Source organism: Balaenoptera ricei, chromosome 1 (genome assembly GCF_028023285.1).
Source record: "Balaenoptera ricei isolate mBalRic1 chromosome 1, mBalRic1.hap2, whole genome shotgun sequence".
NCBI lineage: Eukaryota > Metazoa > Chordata > Mammalia > Artiodactyla > Balaenopteridae > Balaenoptera > Balaenoptera ricei.
Window position 1 is genome coordinate 60777202 of NC_082639.1, and position 27994 is coordinate 60805195.

At 34.3% G+C, this 27994-nt stretch overlaps 2 protein-coding genes across 6 annotated transcripts in view; one reads left to right on the forward strand and one right to left on the reverse strand.

Annotated features, from left to right (window-relative positions):
- The window catches only part of SRSF11 (serine and arginine rich splicing factor 11), a 46399-nt gene extending 41671 nt beyond the window's left edge, over positions 1-4728 (forward strand). For 2 of the 5 annotated variants that reach the window (XM_059924370.1, XM_059924361.1), the window contains exons 11-13: positions 2597-2713; positions 3094-3232; positions 3338-4728. In XM_059924370.1, coding sequence (XP_059780353.1) covers positions 2597-2713; positions 3094-3232; positions 3338-3535 — 454 coding nt within the window. In that variant the 3' untranslated portion in view covers positions 3536-4728. The remainder of the gene's footprint in view (positions 1-2596; positions 2714-3093; positions 3233-3337) is intronic. The other 3 variants (XM_059924371.1, XM_059924363.1, XM_059924367.1) reach the window with 3 other exon arrangements.
- A 3925-nt stretch (positions 4729-8653) lies between these two features.
- The window catches only part of ANKRD13C (ankyrin repeat domain 13C), an 81925-nt gene continuing 62584 nt past the window's right edge, over positions 8654-27994 (reverse strand). Inside the window, exons 10-13 of the mRNA XM_059924378.1 lie at positions 23517-23596; positions 22197-22295; positions 19227-19327; positions 8654-10894 (exon numbers count right to left, since the gene is read on the reverse strand). Coding sequence (XP_059780361.1) covers positions 10764-10894; positions 19227-19327; positions 22197-22295; positions 23517-23596 — 411 coding nt within the window. The 3' untranslated portion in view covers positions 8654-10763. The remainder of the gene's footprint in view (positions 10895-19226; positions 19328-22196; positions 22296-23516; positions 23597-27994) is intronic.

A 27994-nucleotide genomic window follows, 5' to 3' on the forward strand; every position in this document is an offset into this window, starting at 1 on the left:
ATGGCTGAGTAATATTCCATTGTATATATGTGCCACATCTTCTTTATCCATTCATCTGTCAATGGACACTTAGGTTGCTTCCATGTCCTGGCTATTGTAAATAGAGCTGCAATGAACATTGTGGTACATGACTCTTTTTGAATTACGGTTTTCTCAGGGTGTATGCCCAGTAGTGGGATTGCTGGGTCATATGGTAGTTCTATTTTTAGTTTTTTAAGGAACCTCCATACTGTTCTCCATAGTGGCTGTATCAATTTACATTCCCACCAACAGTGCAAGAGGGTTCCCTTTTCTCCACACCCTCTCCAGCATTTATTGTTCGTGGATTTTTTGATGATGGCCTTTCTGACCGGTGTGAGATGATATCTCATTGTAGTTTTGATTTGCATTTCTCTAATGATTAATGATGTTGAACATTCTTTCATGTGTTTGTTGGCAATCTGTATATCTTCTTTGGAGAAATGTCTATTTAGATCTTCTGCCCATTTTTGGATTGGGTTGTTTGGTTTTTTTGATATTGAGCTGCATGAGTTGCTTGTATGTTTTGGAGATTAATCCTTTGTGTGACTTATTTCACTTAGCTTAAATCCCCTCCATGTCCATCCATGTTGCTGCAAATGGCAAAATTTCATTCTCTTTTATAGCTTACTAATATTCCATTGTATAGATACAGCACATTTTCTTTATCCATTCTTCTGTTGATGAACACTTAACATAGCTTCCATATCTTGGCAATTGTTAAAAAATGCTGCTGTGAACGTTGGGGTGCATGTATCTTTTCGAAATTGTGTGGGGTTTGGTTTGTTTGTGGGTTTGTTTTTTTCTTTTGTTTTTTTGTGGTTTTTTTTTTTTGGACATGTACCCAGGAGTGGAATTTGGGTCATATGGTAGTTCCATTTTTAGTTTTTTGAGAAACCTCCATACTGTTTTCCACAGTGGCTGCACCAGTTTACATTTCCACCAACAGTGTAGGAGGGTTCCCTTTTCTCCACACGCTCTCTAGCATTTATTATTTTTAGACCTTTTGATGATGGCCATTCTGACCAGTGTGAGGTGACAGATACCTCAGTTGTAGTTTTGATTTGCATTTCTCCATTGACTAGTGATGCTGAGCATCCTTTCATGTGTTTGTTGGCCATCTGTGTGTATTCTTTGGAGAAATGTCTGTTTAGGTCTTCTGCCCATTTTTTTGATTGGGTTGTTTTTTTGATATTGAGCTGTTTGTATATTTTGGAGATTAATCCCTTGTCAGTCTCATTGTTTGGAAGTATTTTCTCCTATTCTGTAGGTTGTCTTTTTGTTTTGTTTATGGTTTCCTTTGCTATGCAAAAGCTTTTAAGTTTAATTAGGTCCCATTAGTTCATTTTTGCTTTTATTTCCTTTACTTTAGGAGATGGATCCCAAAAAATATTGCTGTGATTTATGTCAAAGCGTGTTCTACTTTTCCTGTAGTTTTATAGTATCTGGTCTTATATTTAGGTCTTTAACCCATTTCAAGTTTATTTTTGGATAGGGTGTTAGAGAATGTTCTAATGTCCCTCTTTTGCATGTAGCTGTCCAGTTTTCCCAGCACCACTTACTGAAGAGACTGTCTTTACTCCATTGTATATCTTGCCTCCTTTGTCATAGATTAATTGACCATAAGTGTGTGGGTTTATTTCTGGACTCTCTATTCTGTTCCATTGATCTGTGTGTCTGTTTTTGTGCCAGTACCATACAGTTTTGATTACTGTAGCTTGGTAGTACAGTCCGAAGACATGGAGTATGATTCCTCCAGCTCTGTTTTTCTTTATCAAGATTGTTTTGGCTATTTGGGGTCTTTTGTGTTTCCATACAAATTTTAAAATTATTTGTTCTAGTTCTGCGAAAATGCCGTTGGTATTTTGGTAAAGATTGCATTGAATCTGTAGATTGCCTTGGGTAATATGGTCATTTTAATAATATTGATTCTTCCAGCCCAAGAACAGGGCAGAACTTTCCATCTGTTTGTGTTGTAGAAGCAGAATTTTTTTTAAGTCAAAATTTAAAGAGAGAGGAGAGGTTCATCTTAAAAAGCTAATTGCTCAAAGCAGGGCGTGAATTGGGCATGGTTTGCTAGACAACAGGAAGTCAGTTTGATCTGTGTTACCACTAACTCTAGTTCTCTAAATTTTACCTAATGATTTAGAAGTAATTTTGAATTTTATTAGCAACTGCCTTCCATAACACAGCATATTATCCTATACACGTTCTGGCCACTGAATGAATCTAAAACTGATTCCATAGATAATAATTTACTTCAGACTGTTTTTCCTTGAGTTAGAACTTTTGTTAATCAGTTTTTCCCCAAGTTTAACATTTCTAATGTTTTGATGACATAATGTCTTTAAGACGTATTGCTAGAAATTAGGGTTTTCTTGAGGGCATTAAAGGAAAGGCACATAGTTTGCAAAAAAGAATTGCAGTTTTTTAGTATTCATTTGCGTCTTAGGCTCAAAACAGTATTTGAAAATGGGTCTTTCGTTGTCAGAATTCTGTTTCTAGTGGAGCTCCATCATAGACACATCTGCTATGATGTGTCTGCAGTTTTTGGATAATACTGTATTTTAAAGTCTAGTTTGCACATTTGTGGTTCTAGAGAGAGACGACGACGAAGAAGCAGAAGTGGCACAAGATCTCCTAAAAAGCCTAGGTCTCCCAAAAGAAAATTGTCTCGCTCACCATCCCCTAGGAGGTAAGAATATTAATCTTTTATTAAATCTGTCCTGTTTTTTAGGAACTGTCCTAGAGTTTTTCTTCCTTTTCAGGAATTAAAATGCTTAAGAATGTGCTGATATATTCTCTTCATGACTTGAGACTGTGTTATAATAAACACTGTTTAGGATTGGGCATTTTAGACCTGTAATCAAGTTATAGTCTTCTCCCCTATATTACTGATATACAGCTTGTATCGAGTGACTTGAAATTGGATCTTTGCTGTCCTCTTTATGGCAAGTGAACGTGGGTCAAGTTTGCCATCTAAAACAAGTTTAAACTTATTCCTATTTAATTAATGGTGAAAGTTCTTGAGCAGTTCGTTTCAAGCATCTTGTCAGCATTTTACTGTCATCCTAGACATAAAAAGGAGAAGAAGAAAGATAAAGACAAAGAAAGAAGCAGAGATGAAAGAGAACGATCCACAAGCAAGAAGAAGAAAAGTAAAGATAAGGAAAAGGAACGGGAAAGAAAATCAGAGAGTGATAAAGATGTAAAAGTATGTTTACAAACTAATTTATTTTGGTGTTTTGGGTGTTGCTGGTACTTTAAAGCAGTGATTTTCCTGTGAAGACGTTTACTGTTATTATTCTCCTTGGCAAAGCAGGTTACACGGGACTACGATGAAGAGGAGCAGGGGTATGACAGCGAGAAAGAGAAGAAAGAGGAGAAGAAACCGACAGAGCCAGCTTCTCCTAAAGCAAAAGAATGTTCTGTGGAAAAGGGAACTGGTGATTCACTAAGAGAATCCAAAGTGAATGGCGATGATCATCATGAAGAAGACATGGATATGAGTGACTGAATATTGCCTCTGTGGGAATCCACCTGTATACATGCATCAGTGTCATTCCTCTGTGTGATTTCTTAATGCTGTATTTGTTCATCTCAAATCTAGATGTATACAGCTCTGAGTCATAAATGGTTATAAAGCTCTTGATGTTGATATTAGTTATTTACATCCAAAAGCTTTTACAAAAATGATACGTGGGTAACCAGTTCTTGACAGGTTGAAATCTGATTGAGTAAACAAGCAGTTTTACTATTCTGGTGCTGCTTCATAACAAAAATGAAAAGCTGCATGCATCTACAGCAGGCATGGATTGTTTATGTTGTATGATCTCCTTTATTAAGTTCACTTATAGTATTTCTAGAATTTGATTCATTGCCGTAATAGAGCCATGTAGGGAATGCACTGATTGCATGTTAATTGTGGCAGGAATATCCTAAATGTCATTCAAATCCTCCAACATGATGGATCTACTTATGGTCTTGTTTGTTGACATGACAAATTAACATTCTTATAGTTACATCTGGAAATGAGCATTTGAAATAGATAATCCTTTAAGCCTTGTGGCTAAATTTTTGTGGCTTTTGTTTAACTTTGAAAGGTTATATATGCACTAACCTTTTTTGATGGCTATAATTAGGCTTTAAGTACAGAAACAAGATTTCAAATGAAACTGTCTTTGGCAGTAAGTAAATAGCATATTTTGAAGTAGAGTTGTATACTTTTTCATAAGGTGTTTGGGAATTTTTTTTCCTAAAATAATTTATTGAACATCTACATCGGTGAAAGTTATCTGCCTATCCTGAAGTCCATCTGTAAAAGAAAGTTATCTCTTGTCTTGATTTTCAGTTGTCCACTCTTTTATTAATTTGTTTTAATCTCATTGTTGGAAAAGGGGGATAGTGCATTTTAAATTGACCTTCATATGCTTTTAAAAATAAGACAAATCTACTTGATAATGTACTTTTTATTTGATCTCGAGTTGTATAAAACCAATAAATTTTGTGTTACTGTTACTGCAGTAGTAATCTTATGCACACAGTGATTCCATGTTAAATGCAAAGTAGTTAGGCAACTGTTTTCTTACAGGAGTTTCCAAGCTTCACTTTTGTGCAGTAAAAACAAAAGTAGGCTACAGTCTGTGCCATGTTGATGTACAGTTTCTGAAATTGTTTTACAAGACTTTGATAATAAAACCCTTAAACTTATGTTTATGTTCCTGTAAAACCGTATTTGTATTTATTTACGTTGTTGAATGTATGGCATTTACCTCATTCATTTTACATATCAAGTTCTTTTTCCTTTCAGTCCACATATTTTAATATAGTAGTAAGATGGAATCCATCACTGTAGTGATTAGTTGCCATTAGAATTGTCAAAATTAGTTTAATTTCTATCTAAAACAGTCTTTTTCGAAGTGTAATTTTCTTTCTTATATTTTGGGTGTAGGACTTGGGTTGAGTAAAGCAATGAACTTTAGGATAAACAAATGATCCCACCTATATCTAGTAAATTTATATTTTTGGTGAATATAAACATACTTTTCTGGAATAGTATAGAAACTCAATGGTATGTATCTACTGTACAATACTAAATAGTATATTTATTCATTTATGAAATGAGTAGTGTTTGAGTGGCTGGGATTAAGGGGAAAATGAGACTTGGAATTGTAGCTTTTATCCGAATTGGAGTATAATTTTTTTTTTTTAACTTTTAAAATTGAAATGCCGTATAGATAAGCCAGCATTGTTTTTACAGTTTGTAGTAACTTTTTAAAGATTTTATGGAAGGGAATTTTGTCTGTAGTGAGTAAGATGTTCTAGTAATGGTCCTAAAAATCACTGCATTTTTAAACACGAAGTTGAACTCAAATGACATTCTTTAAACTTACAAAAAATTTTAGTAGAAAAACATTTAAAGATTGAACTATATGATATTGTCGGTTTTATAAGTCAAAAACAAGTAAAATATTGGCAGTTTCACTTGGTTAAGCCTAATACTACTCAAATTTTATTCCCTCACTTGTAGTCTTTGAATATATAGTATGCTGATTTCTCAAAAGGGATTAAGAAATTTTGGGCTTTAAAATAGTACCACTAACTTAAGATGCTGTCGTGAAGGGAGTCTATACTTAGGTTATTTTTCAGTGAACATTTATGCACAAAGGGTTGCACGGGACACAAGCCTTTAACACATAACCAGTCGAAATTAAGTGAACACTGCCTCCACACTGAATTTTGTTCTGTACTTGGTAGTGAAAATGATTAAAAAATAAAAGTGGTTTTGTTAGAAAAATGTTTGTGCTATTTATTTGCTTAAATTCTTCATGAGTGAATGAGGTAGTAGCTATTTAAGAGCCTAGTCATGAATTTCAGCTTCATTTACAGCTGGGTAGACCTGTGGGAGACCTGTGTTTCCTACCTTCATTTTCCTATCTGTAAAATGGGAGTGATATCTACCTTGTAAAGTAGGTGGTAGAAAAAAATGTAGCCCTGTGTGCCTGGGTCAGTAAATGGTACCTGCTATTTAATTATGGAGCTTTTCAAAACTGTATGAAAATTTAGTTTGGGGTAACGTTTTAGCAAAAGCACTAAAATTGCATGCAGATATGGCTATGTTTCCCTTTACAGTTTTGTGAATATAGGTTTTGGATAATAAGCTCCCTGGTAGTGATTCTATGTGGAAGGTAGAAGAATATTAGTTACTTAGGGAAGAAAGACAAACTGGGCTTCTACTAGAGCAGTGAAAACTAATTTTACATTCACCTTGGAGTTGCATCTTAAAACTGATGTTCTGCTCTCAGTGTCATATAGCCTGTACAAGCCTACTTTTCCTCTGGCAAAACAATACCACTTTCTTCACTTGGGCACCAGATTAAGTGGTCTATGCTGTTTGAAGATTGATAGACATCTTTTAAACTGGAATTGAGATTTCTGTTCCTTTTGTCTCAAATCTAGCTGGTGCATTTCACTCCTGTCCTATCTAAAATATTTTCTCTAATCAAGCACATGTAGTTGTGTTTAAATATGGAAACTCTACTGATACTTTTAAAGAGCATCAGAATATGCTACTAAGGGTTTATTAGCAGAGGTAGTTTTTAAATGAGACTAATTCTGGAGTTGTTGATTTTGAGTCTGTTTTACTTAGTTTTATTTTCCCATTTTCATTTTATAATATCAAAGTATATGTAAAATTCATTTAGACATTCTTTAGCAAAACGTGTGAACCATGCTAATTCTTTGCTAGTGGGAATATTCTTAAGAATATACTTAAAGGTTATAGTAGGCGTTAAATGTCAAGTCTCGGAAGACAAGCATCCTGTAGGTTAGCATCATGTAATTTTGTTCTTATCAATCAGTCAGCATTCAATCCAGGGAGCCGAACGACCCAAAAAGATTTGTTGATGGAGATTTGACCTTAATTGTGGGAGCTGGTTTAGTAGTCTCAAAGTTGTCTATGCTGTGCATCTGATGCTGGAGACTAAAGCCCACAGGCAGTCAAGAAAAGAAAGATAGTTGAGAGGGGTAAGAAGAAGTTGGAACCATAAGCTGGAACCCACAAGAATGGGCTGAAACTGCAGGACCAAGCAGATAAGCCACAGCGTGTATGAACTACATAATTTCTGCTTCACTTCTTCAAAATTCTTAACACTACCTATATTCATTACTTAAAACATCCCCGCCAGTCACTGTCAGCCTTCTTCAGTGACCAAGAATTCTGTGGGAGGTACAAGTGCGTCTTACTTTTGTGTTTTTATATTACACAAAGTTTCTGCGTTAGGCTAATTAATCATTTTCACCTGCAAAACACGAGCAAATTCAGGAATGATTGCCAAATACCTTTCTTTAAAACCCTTAGGAAATTTGCTTCAGTTTTTTTAGGTGCTGTGGCAAAAGGAAAATTCTAATTCCATGTACCATATGTGCCATTATGGCCAGAAGTACTATTCCTAAAATGAGCTCTAACAGTTTTTTTTTAAAGTTCATCACTAGGTAGTACTACAAGGATGATCATATGATCTAAAAAGTGTGCTATTGAGATGACATTTTTCGATGGCATTCTAAGATACTATTGGCCCAGATTTCTGATATAAAATGCTTTACAAAAGCAGTTTTTGCTAATTTATAATATACAAATGATGGGCTTTTACCGAATTTAGTTTTAATGTCTTTACAAGTGATTTAATACCTCCTGTCCATTTATCTAAGTTTCACTGTCAGTTGTCTTTGAAAGTTCCCAAGTATAGCAACTTTGGTAAGGATACATTTTGTTAATTTTGGAAAACACAGTTAAGATACCTTTTGCTGGAGTTAAGCAAAGGCATAGTGTGTCCATACTAAGTAATTTGCTCAATTTCAGAGGCTAGCATACTACAAGTAGGACTTTGAATTCACCTCATTTTTTACAACTTTTTCTCAAACATATTGTGACAAAAGTTAACAGCAAAAGGAACTCAGGATTTTCTTAATTCAGTATTTTCTTTAGTCCTTTTGTGGCCTCGAAACAAGCTCTTTGTCTGCTTTAGGCTTAGTGAAAACTAGGGAGAAATTTCACTTAAGCACTCATTATTCACCACCCTTCCCCAAGATGTGAATGATAAGCTGTGCATGAACAACAAACACTATGAAAACATATTTTTATTAGTGTGAGTGGGGCTCAATACCAGTTCTAAACAGGAGAAAAACTGAATAGTTTCTCAGCTTCTGTTGGCTATCAGCTTCTCTGAAATGTGTTCATATCTAGACAATTGTATGTAGCTATACTCACAATAATAAGAGCATCAGCTTTATGCCTCCCTTTTTATGAAGCTTGATAATTTTCTGTACATGAATGTCTAGACAGGCAAACTGTCTCTAGGGAATTTTCTTAAAGATAAGAATCCCATATTCTTTTGAAAGCATACTGGTGGCAGGATATACTGAACATTTCTAAACGGCCATTTAAGGTAACCATTTTATAGCCCCCCAATTTTAAACAATTTTTTCAGTCACAAATGGAAGGCAAAGAGAATTTTATGAACCTACATTACAAAATCTAGATTACCATGTAAGAGTATCAAAATATATAGCATTTTTATCTACTTACTTGAAACACGGCATATAGCTTCATTCATTAGCTGTATTAAAAGGCACATTTTGAAAAGTCTAATACTGTGAAAAGTTTATTTGCATTAAATAACTCCTATTTTTACCATCATAAGAGATACTGACATTTGCTTGTCCTTTGTGATCAGATAAAAGACATTTTGGAATGGATAATCTCTACTATTCTTTATGAAAGAAAAAGTTAAAAACAAAATTCAAGTGCAAAAGTTTTCAGTAGTCTTCCTACCTCCAGTGTACCCCAGCAAAACAGTCATAGCTTTTAGGAAATTGATAAATCCCAAGCTGCAATTTACCATGTTTTTTCCCCACTGAATTACAAAAAGAGTCTGCAGTATATTCCTGAAAGTATACCATATTCCCACAAAGTAAGGGAGCCTAAAAGCAACAGTGATCATTGCCTTTCAGTATCTCAAACCTCATATAATCATTGACAGGATAATAGAATCTCTAAGTCCAACAAACATTCCCAAAATAATAGGGATCAACTTCTATTTAATAAAACTAGTCTTGGTTTACCCACCCTTTCCACAAAATTCAACAGACCCACGTAAGGTAGAAACTGGTCTTTGAATTTTTAACTATGATTATTTTTCTTCATTATAAAATGTATTTAATAAAATGTCAACATATGCAATGTAGTATGTACCAGCATGGAAGATGCAGCTTTAAAGATGTTTATTACAAAATTTTTCTTATAGTTGATGCTTCGGATTTTTAAGTCATCTCTTCAATAAAGGTCTCTAAACATTCAAATTATTTAAAATCCTGAAAAAAGTTACTGGTCACTCTAAAAAACTTGACAGATGCATTCTGACACATTTTTCAAGATACATTTAAAAAACATTTCTTTAGCTAAGCTCTTTAATACAACATAACATTTTATGACTGTTATACATTATTCTCCCTAATTTATTGTCATTCTTGGACCTTCAAACCATCTTGGAATAAGTATGAAAAATTTTATGTGCAAAAATGAATAATGCATGATTTTAACACTTTGGAGATAATTAAAATCAATAAATATTTTCTTGTGACTTACTTAAAAAAATAAACAGTAGGAATTGTCAATCTTGTGTATGTTTCTGGAATTTAACTTGTAACAAATATATTCTATTAGCATATAAAATGTTTTTACCTTATTTTGAAAGCATTAAATATGTAGGGATGCCCAAAATATGTGGATTGTTTTTAAAACTGACACAAATGCATCCATATTCCACTAAAAACAAAATAATCAGAATGATGTGCACTTATTAGGAAGCAAGTTTAAAAATTTGGAATTTTTTTAAAGTGCTCAGATTTGGAAGAAGAATATCTTTAAGCATGCTTATCATGAACACAAAAAGGACTTTTAAACTCAAGTTTAGAAAAAAAAAAAGTTTCTATGAAAGGAAGATTATTAACAAACATTTTCCATTGAAGAAAGAATTCAGGTAAAAACAAATAGCACCACAATGAATTGCACTAAGGTGCTAAAGGAGGTACCTTATTCCCTGCAGAGAGAATGCTCCTTCTGAAGTGTATTGCAACATATAAATGCAATTGTTTAATGGTTACCATTTGGTTCATTCAGCTACAGAAAACTGCATTCCTTCTAGTTCATTATATTGAACAAACATTCAATTACTGTACTATACATAATGTTACATACTTTACATTTTATGAAAACAAAGCTTGAAGGAATATTTATAAAGGTCACCTTGAATATAAGATGACAAGTTTAAAAGGGCTTCATATCTCTTAAGACATTTAATTTATGTTAATGGTCCAGGAGTGTTTTAGATATAGATATAGATATATTTATATGCATATATATTTCAACAAGAAGTGTAAAAATTTTTAAAAACAAATCACAGCACTCATAGCTGTTTTACATAAGAAGGACTTGGGGTCATTAAGGTGTCAAACTATTACACTTATAATATGTATATTTTTAAAAAGACTGAAAATGGCACATCAGGAAACTTGCTGGAATTCTTATTAGAGGCCCATTTCATTATATCATATCACTGATGTGTCGATCCAACATAATTCCCTTTTCTTCGATGAAAACATTTGTCCCTTCCATTTGAATTCACTTCTGGGGTCTCTGCATTCTCTAGCTTTCCTTGGTTGAATGGCATCATTTTCTGTGTCAGTTAAAGATCAGGAAAACGGCTTGGGTCTTCCTTGTAGTCTTCAGGTATGGTAAAGATGGAGCCATCAAATTCATCATATCGAAACTCCTGAAAAGTCACAGTGGCTGTGATCGTAGGAAACACGGGTATATCTAGAGAGGACAATCAATGATAACACTGTAAAATGAAATGGTAACCTATTTATAGACGATGAAATACTATTAGAGATATCTATACTCCTTAAAATGTAAAAAAGTGTTATTCAAGGACCAGACAAATCCTAATACACGTCTAATATTGAGTATGTGTGTTTGCAGGAAGAGTTTGGCTACTTGTGAGGAGAGAAAGACACCAAGGCATCAAGAATTACATCAAAAACTCAAGGTCCCACTGCTTCCCAGTCTTAGCACTATGATGGCAGATTCCACTAGACTATTTTTTCTTGGGGCAAAGGGATGGCTACATTTGTACTTTTTGCATTCTGATATCTTTTCTTCAGATTGCAGTGTATATACTCTGAATCTGAGCTGATTTTTTTTTCATTTAATACAAATGAAATACATTCATCCTTTTTTGTTTTAAAACACTATAAAACAATCCATCACTTAAATATATGGGATAAAAATAATCTCATCAGAATTGGAGTAACATCATACCACCACAGCCTAATATTCTTCTAAATAAAATACATTTCTAGCTGAAATTATGAGTGAAATCTGACATCAAAAATGGCCAAATACTTTAATCACTCTGCAGTTTTATTCCTAATACGATTTATTGGAAAGAACACAAATTGTAAAACCTGGATTCTGATTCCTACACATCATTTAATTTATGAGACTCAAGGATTTCGTCTACAAAATAAACTCTAAAGGTTCCTTAAAACTCTGAAATGATTCTGTGAAAGCTAAGTTGAATGTCTGCCTAGAATAAAGGCATACCATAAACTAAGGCTGACTGTTACAAGCCTAGTATTCTATTGCAGAAAGTAATATTCTCATTTAAAAAAAAAAAAAAAACTTAAAGAAATCAACATAAGGATTACAGAGTTTCCAGTTATTTCTGGTGGAAAAGATCATTCATTTGTGCTTATTAAGTAAAGATGCTGTTCTAATTCAGAGGTCAGCGAACTAAGGCCTGTTGCCTGGCCTTTTTTTGTAAGGCCTGTGGGCTAAGAAAAAATTTTACATAATTTAGTAGTTTTTTAAAAAAACACAAAGAATAATGTTTCATGCAGATAAAATTACATGAAATTCAAACTTCACTGTCCATAGTAAAGTTTTATTGGAACATGTGGTTTACTTATTGTCTATGGCTGTTTTCATTCTCCAACAAGAGTTGAATAGTTGTGACAGAAACCATATGGCCTGTAAAGTCTAAAATATTTACTATCTTTCAGAAAGAGTTTGATGACCTTGATGACCCTTGTTCTAGGCATTGGATATACACCAGGAAACAGTAGAAAACAAATCATGCATTTATGGAGATTACATTCTGGTTGGGAGATACAAACCACAAATAGGTAAAAAATAATTGTGACTAAGTATGTAGGCAAAAATAAAGCAAGTAGGGGGATAGGGAGTTTCAGTGTTGAGGGTAAGAGCTCTTGATTAGGGTTCAAAGGAAAACCTCAATAAAGTGACCTTTCAGCAAACACCTGACATAAGAACAAACTACACAGTTGCCTAGAGGAAGAAAATTCCAGGTAGAGGGAATAAGTAAAAAAGCCCTAAAATGAAAGTGTATGGTTTATTCTGGGAACAGCTAGGAGATCAGTGTGGCTACAGCCAAATGAGTACGGGAAAGATCAGCAGAAGATGAGGTTTGAGAAGAAATAGGCAGCCAGATCAAGCGGGGTTTAGGTCAAGAAAAAGTCTTTGGCTTTTACTCTGGATGAGATGGAAAGCCAGTGGATGGTTGTGAGCATAGTAGTAACATGTTCTGGCTTAAGTTTAGGCAGATGTAACAAGAATATAATGTAGGGTGACAAAAGTAATAGGAGGGATGTGCTCCAGAAGGAGCAGTCAGAGAGGCAAGAAGAAGATCAAGAGAGAGAACTCTATCAAAGAAGTGCGAGGAAATCTGAAGAGAAACTACCAGCTTTCACTGGGACAAGGACTCCACAGAAAGAATGAAATCTTGGAGAGATTAAGTCAGATAACAGAAAAGTGTCCAGTAGACTTAACGATGTGAACATCAATAATGAACACAGAGTGGAAGAGATGAAGAGAATCTGCATGGAGCAGCTGGGTTGTTTCTAGCTTGAGGCTATTACAAACTTATTTTTGTATACAGGTTTTTGTGTGAACATATCTTTATTTTTCGGCGATAAATGCCTAGGAATGCAACTGACTGATCACATGGAAGTTGGGTGGTTAGTTGTTTGTTTTTTTTTAAGAAACGGCTAAAACGTTTTCCAGGGTGGCTGTACCATGTTACATAACCACCAGCAATGTATGAGCAATCCCGTTTTTCCACATCTGCACAAACATTTGGAGTTGTCACCATGTTTTATTTTAGCCATTCTGTTAGGTGCATGTAATGATATCTCACTGTGGTTTTAATTTGCACTTCCCTAATGGCTAATGATTCTCAACACTGTTTTTGTGCTTATTTTCCATTTATATATCCTCTCTGGTGAAATGTCTTTTTGTGTCTTTTGCTCTTTTCTAACTGGCTTGTTTATTTTGTTACTGATGAGTTTTAAGCATTCTTGTGTTTTTTTACTCTTAACTGGGTCTTTCACAGAGCAGAGTTTTTTTACTTTTGAAGAAGTCCGATTCATTGATTTTTTTTCTTCTATGGGTCATGCTGTGGTGTGAAGTCTAAGAACTCTTTGCTTAAACCCAGATCCCTAAGAATTTCTTCTAAGTTTATTTCCTAAGTTTTATTGTTTTATTTTACGTTTAAATTTAAGTCCATGATTCATTTTCAGTTAATTTTTGTATAAGCTGTAGGATTAAGGTGGAGTTTCATTTTTTTTGCCTTTGCATGTCTAATTGCTCCAGTATCATTTGTTGAAAAGGCTATCTTTCCTCCACTGAACTACTTTTGTACCTTTATCAAAAATCAGTTGAGCATATTTATAAGAATCTATGTTTGGATTCTCTTTTCTTATGTTGACTTATATGTTTATATCTCAACCAATACCATACAGTCTTGATTACTATAGCTATACAGTAAATACTGAAATTGAGTAGACTGATTACTCACACTTCATTCTTTTTCAAAATTGTTTTGGCTATTGTTCTGAGTCACATTCTTTCCCCTCCAAATAAGATCTATTCTAGTCCTAACCCCCAGAACCTAAGAATGTGACTGTTTTTTGAGACAGGGTCTTTGCAGAAGTAATCAAATTAAGAATCATTAGAGTGGTCCCTAACCCAATGGCTAGTGTCCTTACAAAAAGGGGAAATTCGAAGACACAAGTACAGGAAAAGAACACCATGTGAAGATGAAGGCAAAGATTGGAGTGATGCTTCTACAAGCCAAATAACATCACCAGAAGTTAGAGGAGGGCCATGAAACAGATTTCCTCTCATAGCCTGCAGAAGGAGCTAACCCAGCTGACACCCTGATCTCAGATTTCTAATCTCCAGAACTGAGACAATAAATTTCTATTGTTTAAGCCACTCACAGTTTGTGGTATTCTGTTATGCAGCCCTCGAAAACTAATATAGATATTCTAGTTTCTTTGCCATCCCATGTAAATTTTAAAATAATCTTTTCTCAGTCTACAAAAAAAATATGGCTGGGATTGTGATAAGAATTGTGTTAAACCCATCTATCTCTTTGGGGAGAATTAACATCTTTCCTATGTTGAATCTTCCAATCCATGAGCATCGTTATGTCTCTACTTTTGTTTAGATCTTCTTTTATTTCTTTCATCAGTGTTCTATAATTTTCTGCATACAAGTACTGTAAATGTTTTGTTAAATTTACATCTATTTCCTTTTTTACGCAATCATAAAAAATATTTAATTTTGGTGTCAGTGTGTTCAATGCTAATATACAGAAATATTACTGATTCTTTTATTTTTTTAAAAATTAATTTATTTATTTTTAGCTGTGTTGGGTCTTCGTTTCTGTGCGAGGGCTTTCTCTAGTTGCGGCGAGTGGGGGCCACTCTTCATCGCGGTGCACAGGCCTCTCACTGTCGCGGCCTCTCTTGTTGCAGAGCACAGGCTCCAGACGCGCAGGCTCAGTAGTTGTGGCTCACGGGCTTAGTTGCTCCGCGGCATGTGGGATCTTCCCAGACCAGGGCTCGAACCTGTGTCCCCTGCATTGGCAGGCAGATTCTCAAACACTGCGCCACCAGGGAAGCCCATTACTAATTCTTGTATGTTTAACTTTTATCCTGCCATCTTGCAGAATGCATTAACTCTAGTTTGTTTCTAGAACCTTTGGGATTCAACTCATAGAATCATGTCATTTGCAAATAGAGAAGATTTTATTTCTTCCTTTCTACTCTGAATGCCTTTTTTTCCCTTGCATTCATTATTACACTTACTATCCTTTTGATTTCTGCAAGATCTGTCATGCTATCCTGTTTCATTCTCTCTTTATCTGTCTTGCTACAGATTTGTTGACTTCATCACTCTTTTCAAAGGACCAGCTCTTTGCATCACTGACTTTCTCTATTTGTTCTCTGTTTTCTCTTTCATTTATTTCTACTCTTTATTATTTCCTTCCTTCTGCTTGCTTTGGGTTTATATGTTCTTCTAACTTCTTGAAGTAGGAGGTTAGATTATTGATTTAAGACTTTTTCTCTTTTTGTAATGTATGCATTTAGTGCTATAAATTTCCCTCTCAGCATGACTTTAGCTATATTATACAAATTTTGATATTTGTAATTTTACTTTCATCCAGCTCAATATATTCTTTTCCCTTGAGATTTCACCATTGACCTTTAAATTATTTAGAAAAGTGCATAACAAAATATCACAAACTGGAGAGTCTCGTTATCTTTCTATTATTAATTTCTAGTTTGATTCTACTGTGATTGTTTTTCAATTATTAAGGTTTGTTTTATAGCCCAAGATATGGCCTATCTTGGTATATGTTCCATGAGTACTTGAAAAAAAATGTGTATTCTGCTGATGTTGGGTAAACTGTTCTATAAATGCCAATTAGGTACTTTGGTTTATGGGGTTGTCGAGATGTTCTAGAATATCCTTGCTCATTTTCTTTCAAGTTGTTGTATCACCTGTTGAGAGAAGGGTGCTGAAGACTCTAATTATAATTGAAAATCTATTTTTCCTTTCATTTCTTTCAGTTTTTGCTTCACTTATCCTGCAGCTCTGTTGTTTGGTATACACATTTAAGATTGCTATTCTTCTTCATGGATTGACTCCTTTATCGTTATATAATGCCCCCCGCACCCCGGTAGTTTTCTTTGCTCTGAAATCTACTTTAGGTAGTCCTGTTATCCTTTGATTAATGTTTGCATGATATATCTTTTTCCATCCTTTCACTTTCAACTTGTCAATATCATATTTGAAGAGAGTTTCTTGAAGATAGCATGTAGTAGAGTCATGTTTTTTTAATCTGTTTTTCCAATCTATATCTTTTAAATGTTCTATTTAGACTATTTATACTTAATGGAATTACTTATATACTTAAGACTTAAGTCTGCTGTTTCATTTTTTGTTTTTTTGCTTGTTGTCTCTCTTTTTTTATATATTTTTCTTTTTCTTGCCTTCCTGTAGGTTACATGACATTTATGTATTTATTTATTTATCTATCTATCTATCTATCTATTTATTTATTTATTTGGCTGCACCGCATAGCATGTGGAATGTCCCTAACCAGGGATCGAACCTGTACCCCCTGCAGTGGAAGCGCAGAGTGTTAACCACCTGACCACCCGGGAAGTCCCAACATGACTAATTTTTAGAATTTTATTTTTATTTATCTATAGTGTTTTTGAGTATATCTCTTTGTACACCTTCTTTAGTGGTTGCTCTAGGTATACATTACATATAACTAATTTATCATAGGCGCCTGGTGTCATCACTTTAGCAATTCAAGTGAAGTAGAAAAATTTTGCCTCCCTTTATCTCCTTTCACCTTCCCCTATTTATAATATAACTATAAATAGAAAGAAAGAATGGAGAGATAAAAGTAGACTTTCAAGCAACTTGGCTATGAAAAGCAAAGATTAAAGGCAAGGGCTGGGTAGGGTGGAGCTAAAGGGATTGTTTCATTAGATTGGTTGAATTTTATTTCTGAAGTTTGGCCATCTTCTCCTCACCTCCCTGGGCCTGACTTTTTTTCTGGGGGGGCCATACCGTGCAGCTTGCAGGATCTCAGTTCCCCAACCAGGGACTGAACCCGGGCCACAGCAATGAAAGCCCAGAATCCTAACCACTAGGCCACCAAGGAACTCCCTAGATTGGGTGAATTTTAAAAGGAGAAAGACCTTTAATTGGTTTAACTTTAAAAGGAGAAAGACCTGAACAGAGCCTAACAGCTAAGAGGAAAAAGGCTGTACAGAAGGAGTTGGAAGATAAAGGAGAAATATGGGGAAACTGATAGAGCAAGCTTTTTAAAAATGCGGGGAGGAGAACAGATCCACAGTACAAATGAAGAGAATAATCAAGCTAAGAAAAGGGACACCACTTCCACTGAGATAGAAAAGATGGAGGAAAAGATAGGGCTTGGGGCAGAAAAGTTTGTATGAGAAGTTGGGAGTAATGAGGGAGGTCTCATTTCTGATGGCTTTTTTTTGTAACTAAGAAAACAAAATTCATCTGCTTAGATTGTGGGAGGAAGTAGTGGGGGGATGGGGATGGGGACTGGTGAAGGAGGTTCAAATTTAGCCTTTGAAAGCAGAATGAGGGAAGCAGCAAATCAGAGAAAAGATCATTCAAAATCAGCATTTAAAGCTCTGGCTTCTTTTGAAAACATGTAATTGTGTTAACAATACCCAAATTTTTCCCCTCAATTGTACCTTCTAGCCTAAATATAGAAACAGAAATGACTGAAGATTAAACTGATGTAGGACTGGAGTTTTATAGGGTCATTTTGAAAGAAGGACAAAGAGACAAGAGAGACAGAGGTAAGCAAATTCCCAATAAGTATACAAGCAAAAAATTATAAATCCCTTGTTAATATGGCTCTATATCAGAGAAATGCCTGCAAAAATGTATTGTAGACTTTTTTCCTTTCTATATAATCAAAGTATTTCTTTTTCATAAAAAAACTTGTGAGGTTTGATTTGTGTTTGGGACTTTAAAAAATGTGAATACAGTAATAGTTTCACATATTTAATCCCTACCCTCTATTCTAGTTTGTCACTGTGCCCCTTAAATACAGTATATAGAAGAGAGTCCAATGCTTGAACTATTTTCTGGCTATAGACAATTACAGTGGGATTTTAAGCTTCTGCAGAAATACTCATGTAATGATCCACAGCTCAAACACTCAGATTTAGTTTTCTAACAGTTTCTGCCTAGAATCTTATCACTGGTTTACTCAAGTAGACACTGGGTTCCCAGTGCTTTTACATCACAAAGGGAATCTAGAATGACATAGTTAGAACATGTTTTAAAATCAATTTTAATTCACAAAATGTATTCCCAAATTTGGAAAGTTGAGAAGGTCGAGTTTAATTTTAGTAATAAAAGCATTACTTCTGGGAGTAAAGCATTTTGGCCTAATTATTCTGAGATGTGGTTTCAGTAATATTGAGTGAAACAATATAAAATATATCAGAGGAATTATATAAAAGTTATATTATTATATAATATCCCCCCACCCCATCCATAATGTAAACACCAAAAGGGCAGGGGCTTTTTGCTGTCTCTCATCCCCCCCATAGAAAAGGGTCCAGTACACAGCAGGCACTGATTAAATATTTGGTGGCTGGATCAATGGATGGTATTGAAGGCCCTCCTGGAGCTTAAATCAATGCTAAATCTAAGCCTCAACTCCTAAAGAACCTGTAAATAGCCTCTTGCTCCCAGTTTTCTAATATAGTTAAGAAGATAAATATATACGAAAATGAGAGTTTACTGTTTTGAAAGATCATTGTTTAAAATGAAATTAAGTTTACACATTTAAGACTGAAAAATAAAGTGTAATGAGTATTACTGTATCCCTGAATAATGACTGTTGACAACAGAAACATTCCCACTATTCAGAAACTCAGAGTCTGCTGAAAATTTGGGCTAAAATCCAGTCTCCCTATATTTCGCATTAAAGCATTATCACAGTGCATCATAATTCACCCACACCCTCTTGAATGAAGTATTTGCATATCCCTTACATTTGATTTAAATCAAGTAGAATTAGAGTTTTCATCAGGAACTTTATATATTTGACAAAACATGAATATCAATGCATGTAATTACAGAAAAACCATATAAAAATATAAACTAGGAAATCCATTTTCCTTCAAAGCATATTTCTTCTTCTTAAATGTTAGTAAACAGCTCCATATTTCTAATAGACACTGAACTTACATGAAAATTTTTCTCTTACCTAGTTTTACAGGAAAGCCTGGAGGAAGCTTCATCTGAACAAATTCTCTAAGCTTATTAAAGTGCTTGAAGGGAGCTATTACTTCCAAAACATTCAATAATCTGAAAAATGGAAGGAGAAAAAAATTTTTCAAATTGATTTCATTGTGTCTTTATGTTGTTTTATAACTACATGCTTCAAACTTACACAGTATTACTGACTTCCAGATATTAAAGATGAGAAAATGACACCTCCTTCTACCTCCTGATTTTTTGTTTTATTATTCCTTTCACTGTGTCAAAGTTTATAACTTTCACATTTTTTTAAAATTTATTTATTTATTTATTCTTGGCTGTGTTGGGTCTTCGTTTCTGTGCGAGGGCTTTCTCTAGTTGCGGTGAGCGGGGGCCACTCTTCATCGCGGTGCGCGGGCCTCTCACTATCGCGGCCTCTCTTGTTGCAGAGCACAGGCTCCAGACACGCAGGCTCAGTAGTTGTGGCTCATGGGCCCAGTTGCTCCGCGGCATGTGGGATCTTCCCAGACCAGGGCTCGAACCCGTGTCCCCTGCATTGGCAGGCAGACTCTCAACCACTGCACCACCAGGGAAGCCCAACTTTCACATTTTATTGGGCAGCCATAATTTCCACAGTTGTTGATTTTAGATCTCTATTTCAGCAGATTCAAGGCTTACACTAGTCTTCTTCCTGAAGTCTACAAATTCCCAAGTTCTTTAATTAGCCTCACTGTTTGGACGCCTGAATTTCACTGTCAATTTTGTGTGTGTGAAGGGCTCTTATGTACTTATTATTCCTTAATTTCTTATAGATTTGATAACTGAGTGTTTCTTTTTTACATACTAAAGGGAAATCCGACTGGCATAAAATTTCAGTTTATAATCTTTCCCTCTTAACTACAATTTCACGAGGTGTCTTAGCATTCAGTATTATGTTAGTCATTATACTATAACTTCTTTTATCCTTTGGTTGGATGAATTTCATTTTCAAGTAGTAGTATTTTTCTTTCAAAAAAGGCCCATGGCTGCTATATTTATTGAATTCTTCTGTGTCCTTTTCAATTGCCTTGATATGTAAATGACATCTTACCTAGATATACTATCAGATCACACTTTCTTTGCCTCAGCAATGTCAAGATGTGAAAAAATGTAAGGCCAGGTTGCTTTTTACCCTTTTTCGCCTGAATGCCTTTAGAGCTCTATTTACAATTGAAATATAATAGTTTAATCAATATAATCATTGTTACTAATCCTTCTCTATCAATTTTTCTTGGAGCTTAATGTTAGGCTACAGATTTAGTTCTTCCATACAGAGAAATTTTCTTTTCTTCTATCATATTTTGAATACTATTTTGTTTACATTTTGGAGGCTTTCTATTTAAGTGGAACAGCAATGATCCTTATATTGAACCACTCTCCTCCATAAATATTACTTCTCAAATTTCTTTAACCTCTTCTTTCACTGGATTCACTATACGCTATAAAAATTTAATTTTTGGTCACATCTATCCTGTTTATTGTTGTTTCTAATGTATTTGTTTTGCAATAGTGCTAAATTTATTTCCTTAGCTTTACAATCTCCTTTTCATTTCATTCTATTGTCTTAGCATCTCATCTTAGAGTGATCTAGTTTACCAATTTCATGTTCTTTTTATGTTTTCCTATAGTATTTACAAAGAATTTTCTTCTGTTCTTTGACTTATATTTTATTCTAGAATGAGTTCTTTTTCTGGCTTTTACATGCTATCTATATTCCTTATTTTACTTTTTGCAGGGGGAATGGCTATAATTCCACATTTTATAAATTCTAAAATACCCATTTTTTTTTTCACATATTAACATCTCTGAAATTGGGATAACTCCTAAAATTGAGAGCATCTATAATTTGCTACATTATTCTTCTTCATTAGAGTATATATCTGGTGCATCTTGGAGTCATTTGGGTCCAAGATATGATAAATTATGCAGATTTGTATGTATGGCTAATTCCCTTCCTGCATCTTCTGAGAACTATTTATTTATTTCCCTCTTTGATCAATAACTTGAGGACTGTATACCAAATTCTATCTACTCTTCCAAAGCTTGGCTATTGAGGAGTATGAGATGTGCATAGAATTTGTAGAAAAGAAGGGTCCTGCTCTTTTCCATGAGAATTTTTTTTTTAATGTATTAGGCCAGACTGAAAGTGGAAGGATCTACAAAGGAAAGCCTAGGACTTCAATTCATCCCCTACTTTAGTGAGAAGCCGAAAGGTACAGTTCTGTCAGAATCGGCTCTAGCTACCCACCTCCCATTCCACCCATCTCTCCAAATCGATTTTTTTTAATGAGCATCTGATGAATACAGGTTTGGAAGGATATATTCAAGTACTCCAGGAGTACTGTTTATAAGGGTGACAAACTACAAATAATTAAAATGTTTATCAGTAGGGGGATGATAAAATAAATGGCAGTACATCAATACTATAAAATACCAAGGAAAGAAGAAAGAGATAGATAATAATGTACTTATTGTAAGAACTCCAAGATAACTCACTTTTAAAAGAAAAAAAGGAACTAACAGAACAAAATGTAGACTGTTCCCCATTTTTATAAAAATTCTTAAAAAAAACACAGAAAAAATCTAGACAAAAATACAGCAGTTATTTACCTGTTATTTACCTGAGGCGAAAGAAAACTGCCATTTTTATTCTATAAACTTCCAAACTGTTAGTTTTTTACAATAAGCATGTATTCATGTATTACATTTGTAATTAAAAAATAATTATTTGAAAATTTATCTGGTTAAAATAATTAAAATGTTAATATTTTGTGAGCTGGAAAATTTCTAGAAGGGAGCACGACACACTGTCAAAGCAATGGCTATTTGCTTTTACATTTCAAAGGCCTCAAATGCACCACTCAGATGCCAACATTATTATAGCCTTTAGAGTTTAATAGCTTCTTTCATAAACTTGTGCAGTTAATAACAAACTTACGACTCAATTCCCAAGGGAAATTCCTGGCTCATGGCTATTGTGGCTTTAAACGTTTTCTTACTCTCTTTGCACACCAGTTCTCTACCCAGATGAGGAGCTCTAAAATGAAAAAGGAAAAAACAAAGAAAGAAAGAAAGAAAGAAAATATTAGGAAATTTTTTCCACATGCTGTCATCTTCCAATGACATTCATTAGTATTTCAACTTTTCTTACTCTGATAGAAATAAAATTATGCTAAAAGGGAATGAAACATGTATAATAAATGAGACAAGGGTAACAAGAAAAAGAAAATAGCAAAGCATAAAAGTTCAGAAGAATATGATCAAAACCCAGAAAATTTCATATTGAATTTTAATAATCACTATTTTTAATAACAAAGCAAATCCATAGAAAAAAACAAACTTTAAAAATATTTTATATCTTTTAAATCACTTATTCAATTCAATCTCTTACTGTCTATGGCTCTCAGCACTGATCAATAAGAAGTGATGTAAAGAAGACAGAATTTTACATTACTTGTAGAATATTATAAGATGGAAACATTTTAGAGAAGTTAGAAAAAGTATAACAATAAGCCTTTCAACATAAACAAAAAAAAAAAGACAACTTCTTACTAAGCATGAGGGTAGGTAATATTTTATTCTCCACCAAAAGAATATTTTCTACAAAGGACTGTATTTTCTTTGACATGGTCAGCTAGAAAAAAATTCTTATTTATTTATTCATTCAAAATAAACCATTCATTCATCATTCTTTTATTCAATAAGCATTTACTGGATACAAAAACTATGTACTAGGTACTCTACTAAGTATTAGCAATATAACATTAAGCAAACGTCGTGGGTAAGGATAGTAAGAAGTAGTCTGGCACAGGCTGAAACAAAGAGATGACGACAGGAGATGAACTTGGAAAGGCAAAAAGTAGATAAACAATGAGTAGCCTTACACACCTTGCAAAAGACTCTGGATAATAACAGAATATAAAGTTCATCATACAGTGCAAAAACTCAAATAAGCAACTGCACTGGGCAAGTCCTCATATTTCCTTAGAACAATGTCCTATAGGTTTTTTGGTGTATATAAATTGGCAAGAGGGATGTAAAAAGAAGGCTCTACAACTTATTCAAAAAGAGAATGTAACTGGGGATGCTTCTCCCTCATCATGCTTCATCCATATTTTTAAAAGGAAAAAGAACTGCTTCAGATGAAACTATATTAATAATTCTCTGTAAAAAACATTTTACGCCTAAATATTCATGTTTTTACAAATTGTCTTTTCTAAAAACCAAAGAATATATAAACAAACAAAACAACACTTACTTTCCATTTTCAGAAGATATATATTCTTCCCATGTAATAGTGTTCTGAGGAGGAGGGGTAAGGGACTGTCTTCGAATCGGCTGTCAAAAAATAACAAACAGAGATGGGGAGAGAGAGAGAAGCAGAGACAGAGACCAAGAGGGAGGGAGAAAAGAAAATTATATTTTTTAAAATATAAAATTAAAACATACAATAAACTATAATCTACTTAATCTCTTCAATATAATGCTTTAAGAGGTTATTCTGAGATACTTCCATGGTGATTTAAGCTCCATCAATAATATTTATTATCATTTTTAAAATCTCAAATGAAAAGAAAAGTGTCAAAGTAGTAAAATCCATTCATTCAATGTCTTTTTTGTTTGTTTGTTTTGTTTTGTTTTTAATTTATTTATTTTTGGCTGCGTTGGGTCTTCGTTGCTGTGCACCGGCTTTTCTCTAGTTGTGGCGAGCAGGGGCTACTCTTCGTTGCTGTGTGCGGGCTCTCACTGCGGTGGCTTCTCTTGTTGTGGAGCATGGGCTTCAGTAGTTGTGGCACGTGGGCTCTAGAGTGCAGGCTCAGTAGTTGTGGGGCACAGGCTTAGTTGCTCCGTGGCATGTGAGATCTTCCCAGACCAGGGCTGGAACCTGGGTCCCCTGCATTGTCAGGCGGATTCTTAACCAGTGCGCCGCCAGGGAAACCCCATTCGATGTTTTAATCATCTAAAATGTCCCTGGCATTACGCTAGATGCTGAACGTGGGAACTACAGAGAAGTATAAAAACTAATCCTGACTTCACAGAGTTTACAATTCAAAGTTGGAAAGAAGAAACACATACAAACATGAATAGTTAATCAGGAATACAAAGTATTAAATGATTAAAGATCAAATGAGCTTACAAAAAACTGAGTAATACAAGGGTTCAGAAAAGAAAGCAGTTTTCTATAGACAATAAATCGAGACTAGGGGATTGAGGCTCAAATTTAAATGAAAAGAAAATAAAAAGAATATTTTGGACAGAGAGAATTAACAGTGAAAACACTAGATTGATTTGAACTAGGGAGGAAAGTTCAAAAGGGAGATCAACAACAGTGGTAAAGATCATATCAGATTTAAAACTTACACCTCATCTTTGTTAACCAAGAGCTTGGATCACTATAGGATGAATTGGCAATAAAGAACTAAGGGAGTGGCAGTAGAAATCGAAAATTGCTAAGGAGAAACCAACAACACAAACTGTAGAGCAAAAGGGCAATAAGTGAAAGACACATAAATAACAAAATGAATAGTAACACTGGGAGAGGGTCCCATTCAGAGAAGTATAGTTTTGGATATAATGAGTTTAAGATGTTAATAGGCAGCATATTAGAGTTGTTAAAATCAAGGATTTTGAAGACACAAAAATGAGTTGGAATCCCACCCAGCTCCACTACCTGGTAGTTGTGTGAATTGGGCCATGTTATTTATATTATTGTCAATTTAACTCACCTGCAAAATGGGAATATGACCACTCAACTCATAGTTAAGAATTCAAGGAGATAGTGTATGGAAAAGCTTAGTGCCTAGCACAGTATAAAGGATTCAGTAAATAATAGTAACTATTTTATACTGGGGAGTTCCTAGAGGGCAGTTACAAAAAGAAAAGGAGAGAAATCATATTTAGAGATAATGATTTAAGAATTCTCTGACTAAATGAAAAGTAATAAAACAGAGGACTGATGACTGAGTCCTAAAAATTACACAGATTTGCCAGAGGGGAGGGCGGAGAGGACAGAAGGGAGCCAGATGTTAATCAATAAGGGAAAAGAAAAAACCAGAGCATCAAGTATCAAGTATCATGACAAGATGCAAGACAAGTATCATGGAAGTGAAAAGACTGTTTCAATATCATAACAAAGACTTTAAAGGGAAAGAAGCCTGAAAAAAAGGCCATAGATTTTGTTGGTTAGAAATCATTGATGATCTCTGAGTAGCAACAGAAGAATAGGGGAAGAAAGGAAACTAACAGTTTTTGAGCATCAGGCAATATGAAAGATGACGTTCTGCCCTTGAGAAGTTTACAAAGAGACACACAGGAAGTAGATAATTATAATCCAGGATGGGTGTGCTATGATAGAGGGATCAAGAGGATGGCATAAAAGCACTGAGAAGAGGTTTCTCTGACCCAGACTGGGGTAGCCAAAAAGATGTGCCAGCAATGGTGGTTCCTGGTGGAGAAGTCTAAAAGAAAGAGAACAAAATAACCAAATGAAGGACATTGAGGAAAGTACAATGGTGAGAAAAAGCATGCTGTACTGGGAAACTACAAGTGTGGTGCTATTTTTCCCTTCATGTGTAGCATACATGAAGGAAAAATAGCAAGATACAAGGTAAGAGGGCAAGACACAGAAGAGAAAAAGCAGTTTGAAAGGGTTTTGTGCACTAAGTAGATTGTATTTTACTCAGAAAGCAATGGACAAATATTTTGAGCAATATAATGTTTTAGAACACAAACGTTGGAGCCAGACTGACCAAATCCTGGCTTTGCCAATTACTAGCTGACTTTGGACAAATTATTTAACCTCTTTTGTCTCAGTTTAGTCAACTACATAACCTCAGAGGGTCATTGTAAGGATAAAACTGGCTTGTTAACATAAAATACTTAAAATAGTGCCTGACACATAGTAAATATTCTATACATTTTAGTTATTGAGGCTTTACATAGTTCAATCTATTTCAGAGAGGTCATTCTGGTAGCAGTGAGTAAGTTAGGAAGCTATCTCAGTAATCCAAATGAGAAATGATAAGCTATTTCAAAATGGAAGAAGAGAAATAGATTCACGAGATCTTTAGGATTTTGTAATCGATTAGACACAGAGGTAAGGAAAGCTAAGAAGTCCAAGGACAAATTTCAGATTGCTGGTTTGGGTAATGGTAGTAGATAATGGTGTTACCACTCAGGACAGAAAATAAGAAGAATGAAAAAATTGATCAGATTTAAACATACTAAATCTTAGATACCTACGTTTATCCAAGTGGAGGTAGGCAAAATACTATAGATCTGGTGATTAAAAGAGAGGTCAGAATTGAAGGTATATATTGGGTGACAGTTACTAGTGTTTATGTGGTAACTGAAGCATCAGGTATGTATCTAACAATGAGACATTAGAGAATACTAATTGTCTACTCAATCAATAATCTATCTCCTGTTCTTTGTTGTAAAAGAACCTCCCTACCAATTTTTGGCTGGACACATGACTTCCTAGATTAAAGACTTCTAGATATCTTTACAGCTAGCTAAATTAGTTATACCTAAGTTCTAACCAATGGGATTTGAGCAGTGATGTATGCAACTTCTGATTGGGTACTCAAACAGAACAGGCATGTCCTCTCTTTCTTAATTACTATTAGGAATTATCATTCCTAATGGCTGGAATGCTAAACAGGTAATAAAACATCGTATACCATGTGAATGAGGGCCAGATCCTAGAAATGGTAGAGAAATAAGATCAAAAAAAAAAAAAGGCTAGGTCTGAGATTAACTCACAGAGCAAAGAAACCATATAAACTCAGATTTTTCCATGAGAGAAAAATAAACTCCTGTCTTGTTTAAGTTACTGTTATAATCAGCCAAAATTATATCATAACCAATACTAAATATGATATATAAAATGTGATACTACACACAATAGTATGGCATGTGGCAATGGCTATTAATAGAATGACAAATGGGCTTAATAGGTAGTGACTGTCATAAATATTGTGGCAAAACATTAGGTAAAACAGTGTCTTATGATCCTGCAGAAGGCAGGCAAGCTAATAGAAGCTGTAACAAACAGAAGAAAAGACTGAAAAAATTTACCACTGATGCTCCAACCCAGAACCATAGCAAAGGTTAATCACACCTCCACCCAAATCTCTATCTAACTAAGCAGATCATGGTCAATTTCTCTTTCAGAACACTGCTTAAAATTTGTCTACTCTTGCTTCCAGTCTATTTAATATATATATATATATATTTAATATATAATATATATATTTAATATATAATATATATATTTAATACCTGTATATACATTTGGCTATAACTGATGTGTTTTTATATATATATATATAAAATCATATATATATTATCATAGTAAAGACTTATTTTCCTGGCATGATTAGATAATGCGGCATGTCATATAAGTATATTTTTTCAGGTAATAAAATTCTCTAAGCAGTTTCTACTATTTCCAGTAGAATTCTTTCTAAACTATACATTATACATTCCCCATCTTAGTAGAGACTGTAATGAATCTAATTTAACCTTCCACTGAGCACTTTACTTCATCATTATGAATATCAGTTATTATATTTTAACAAGGTCTTTCTTAGTTTATGTTTATTCTAATTGATCCTTTGTTATATACTGATACAGCTGAACCCATCAGTGTTCCCACTATACTGTTCCCATAACTATCTAATGAAACAGGAAGACATGAAGGCTGCCACAGGACACCAGATGGCTTTCTAAGTT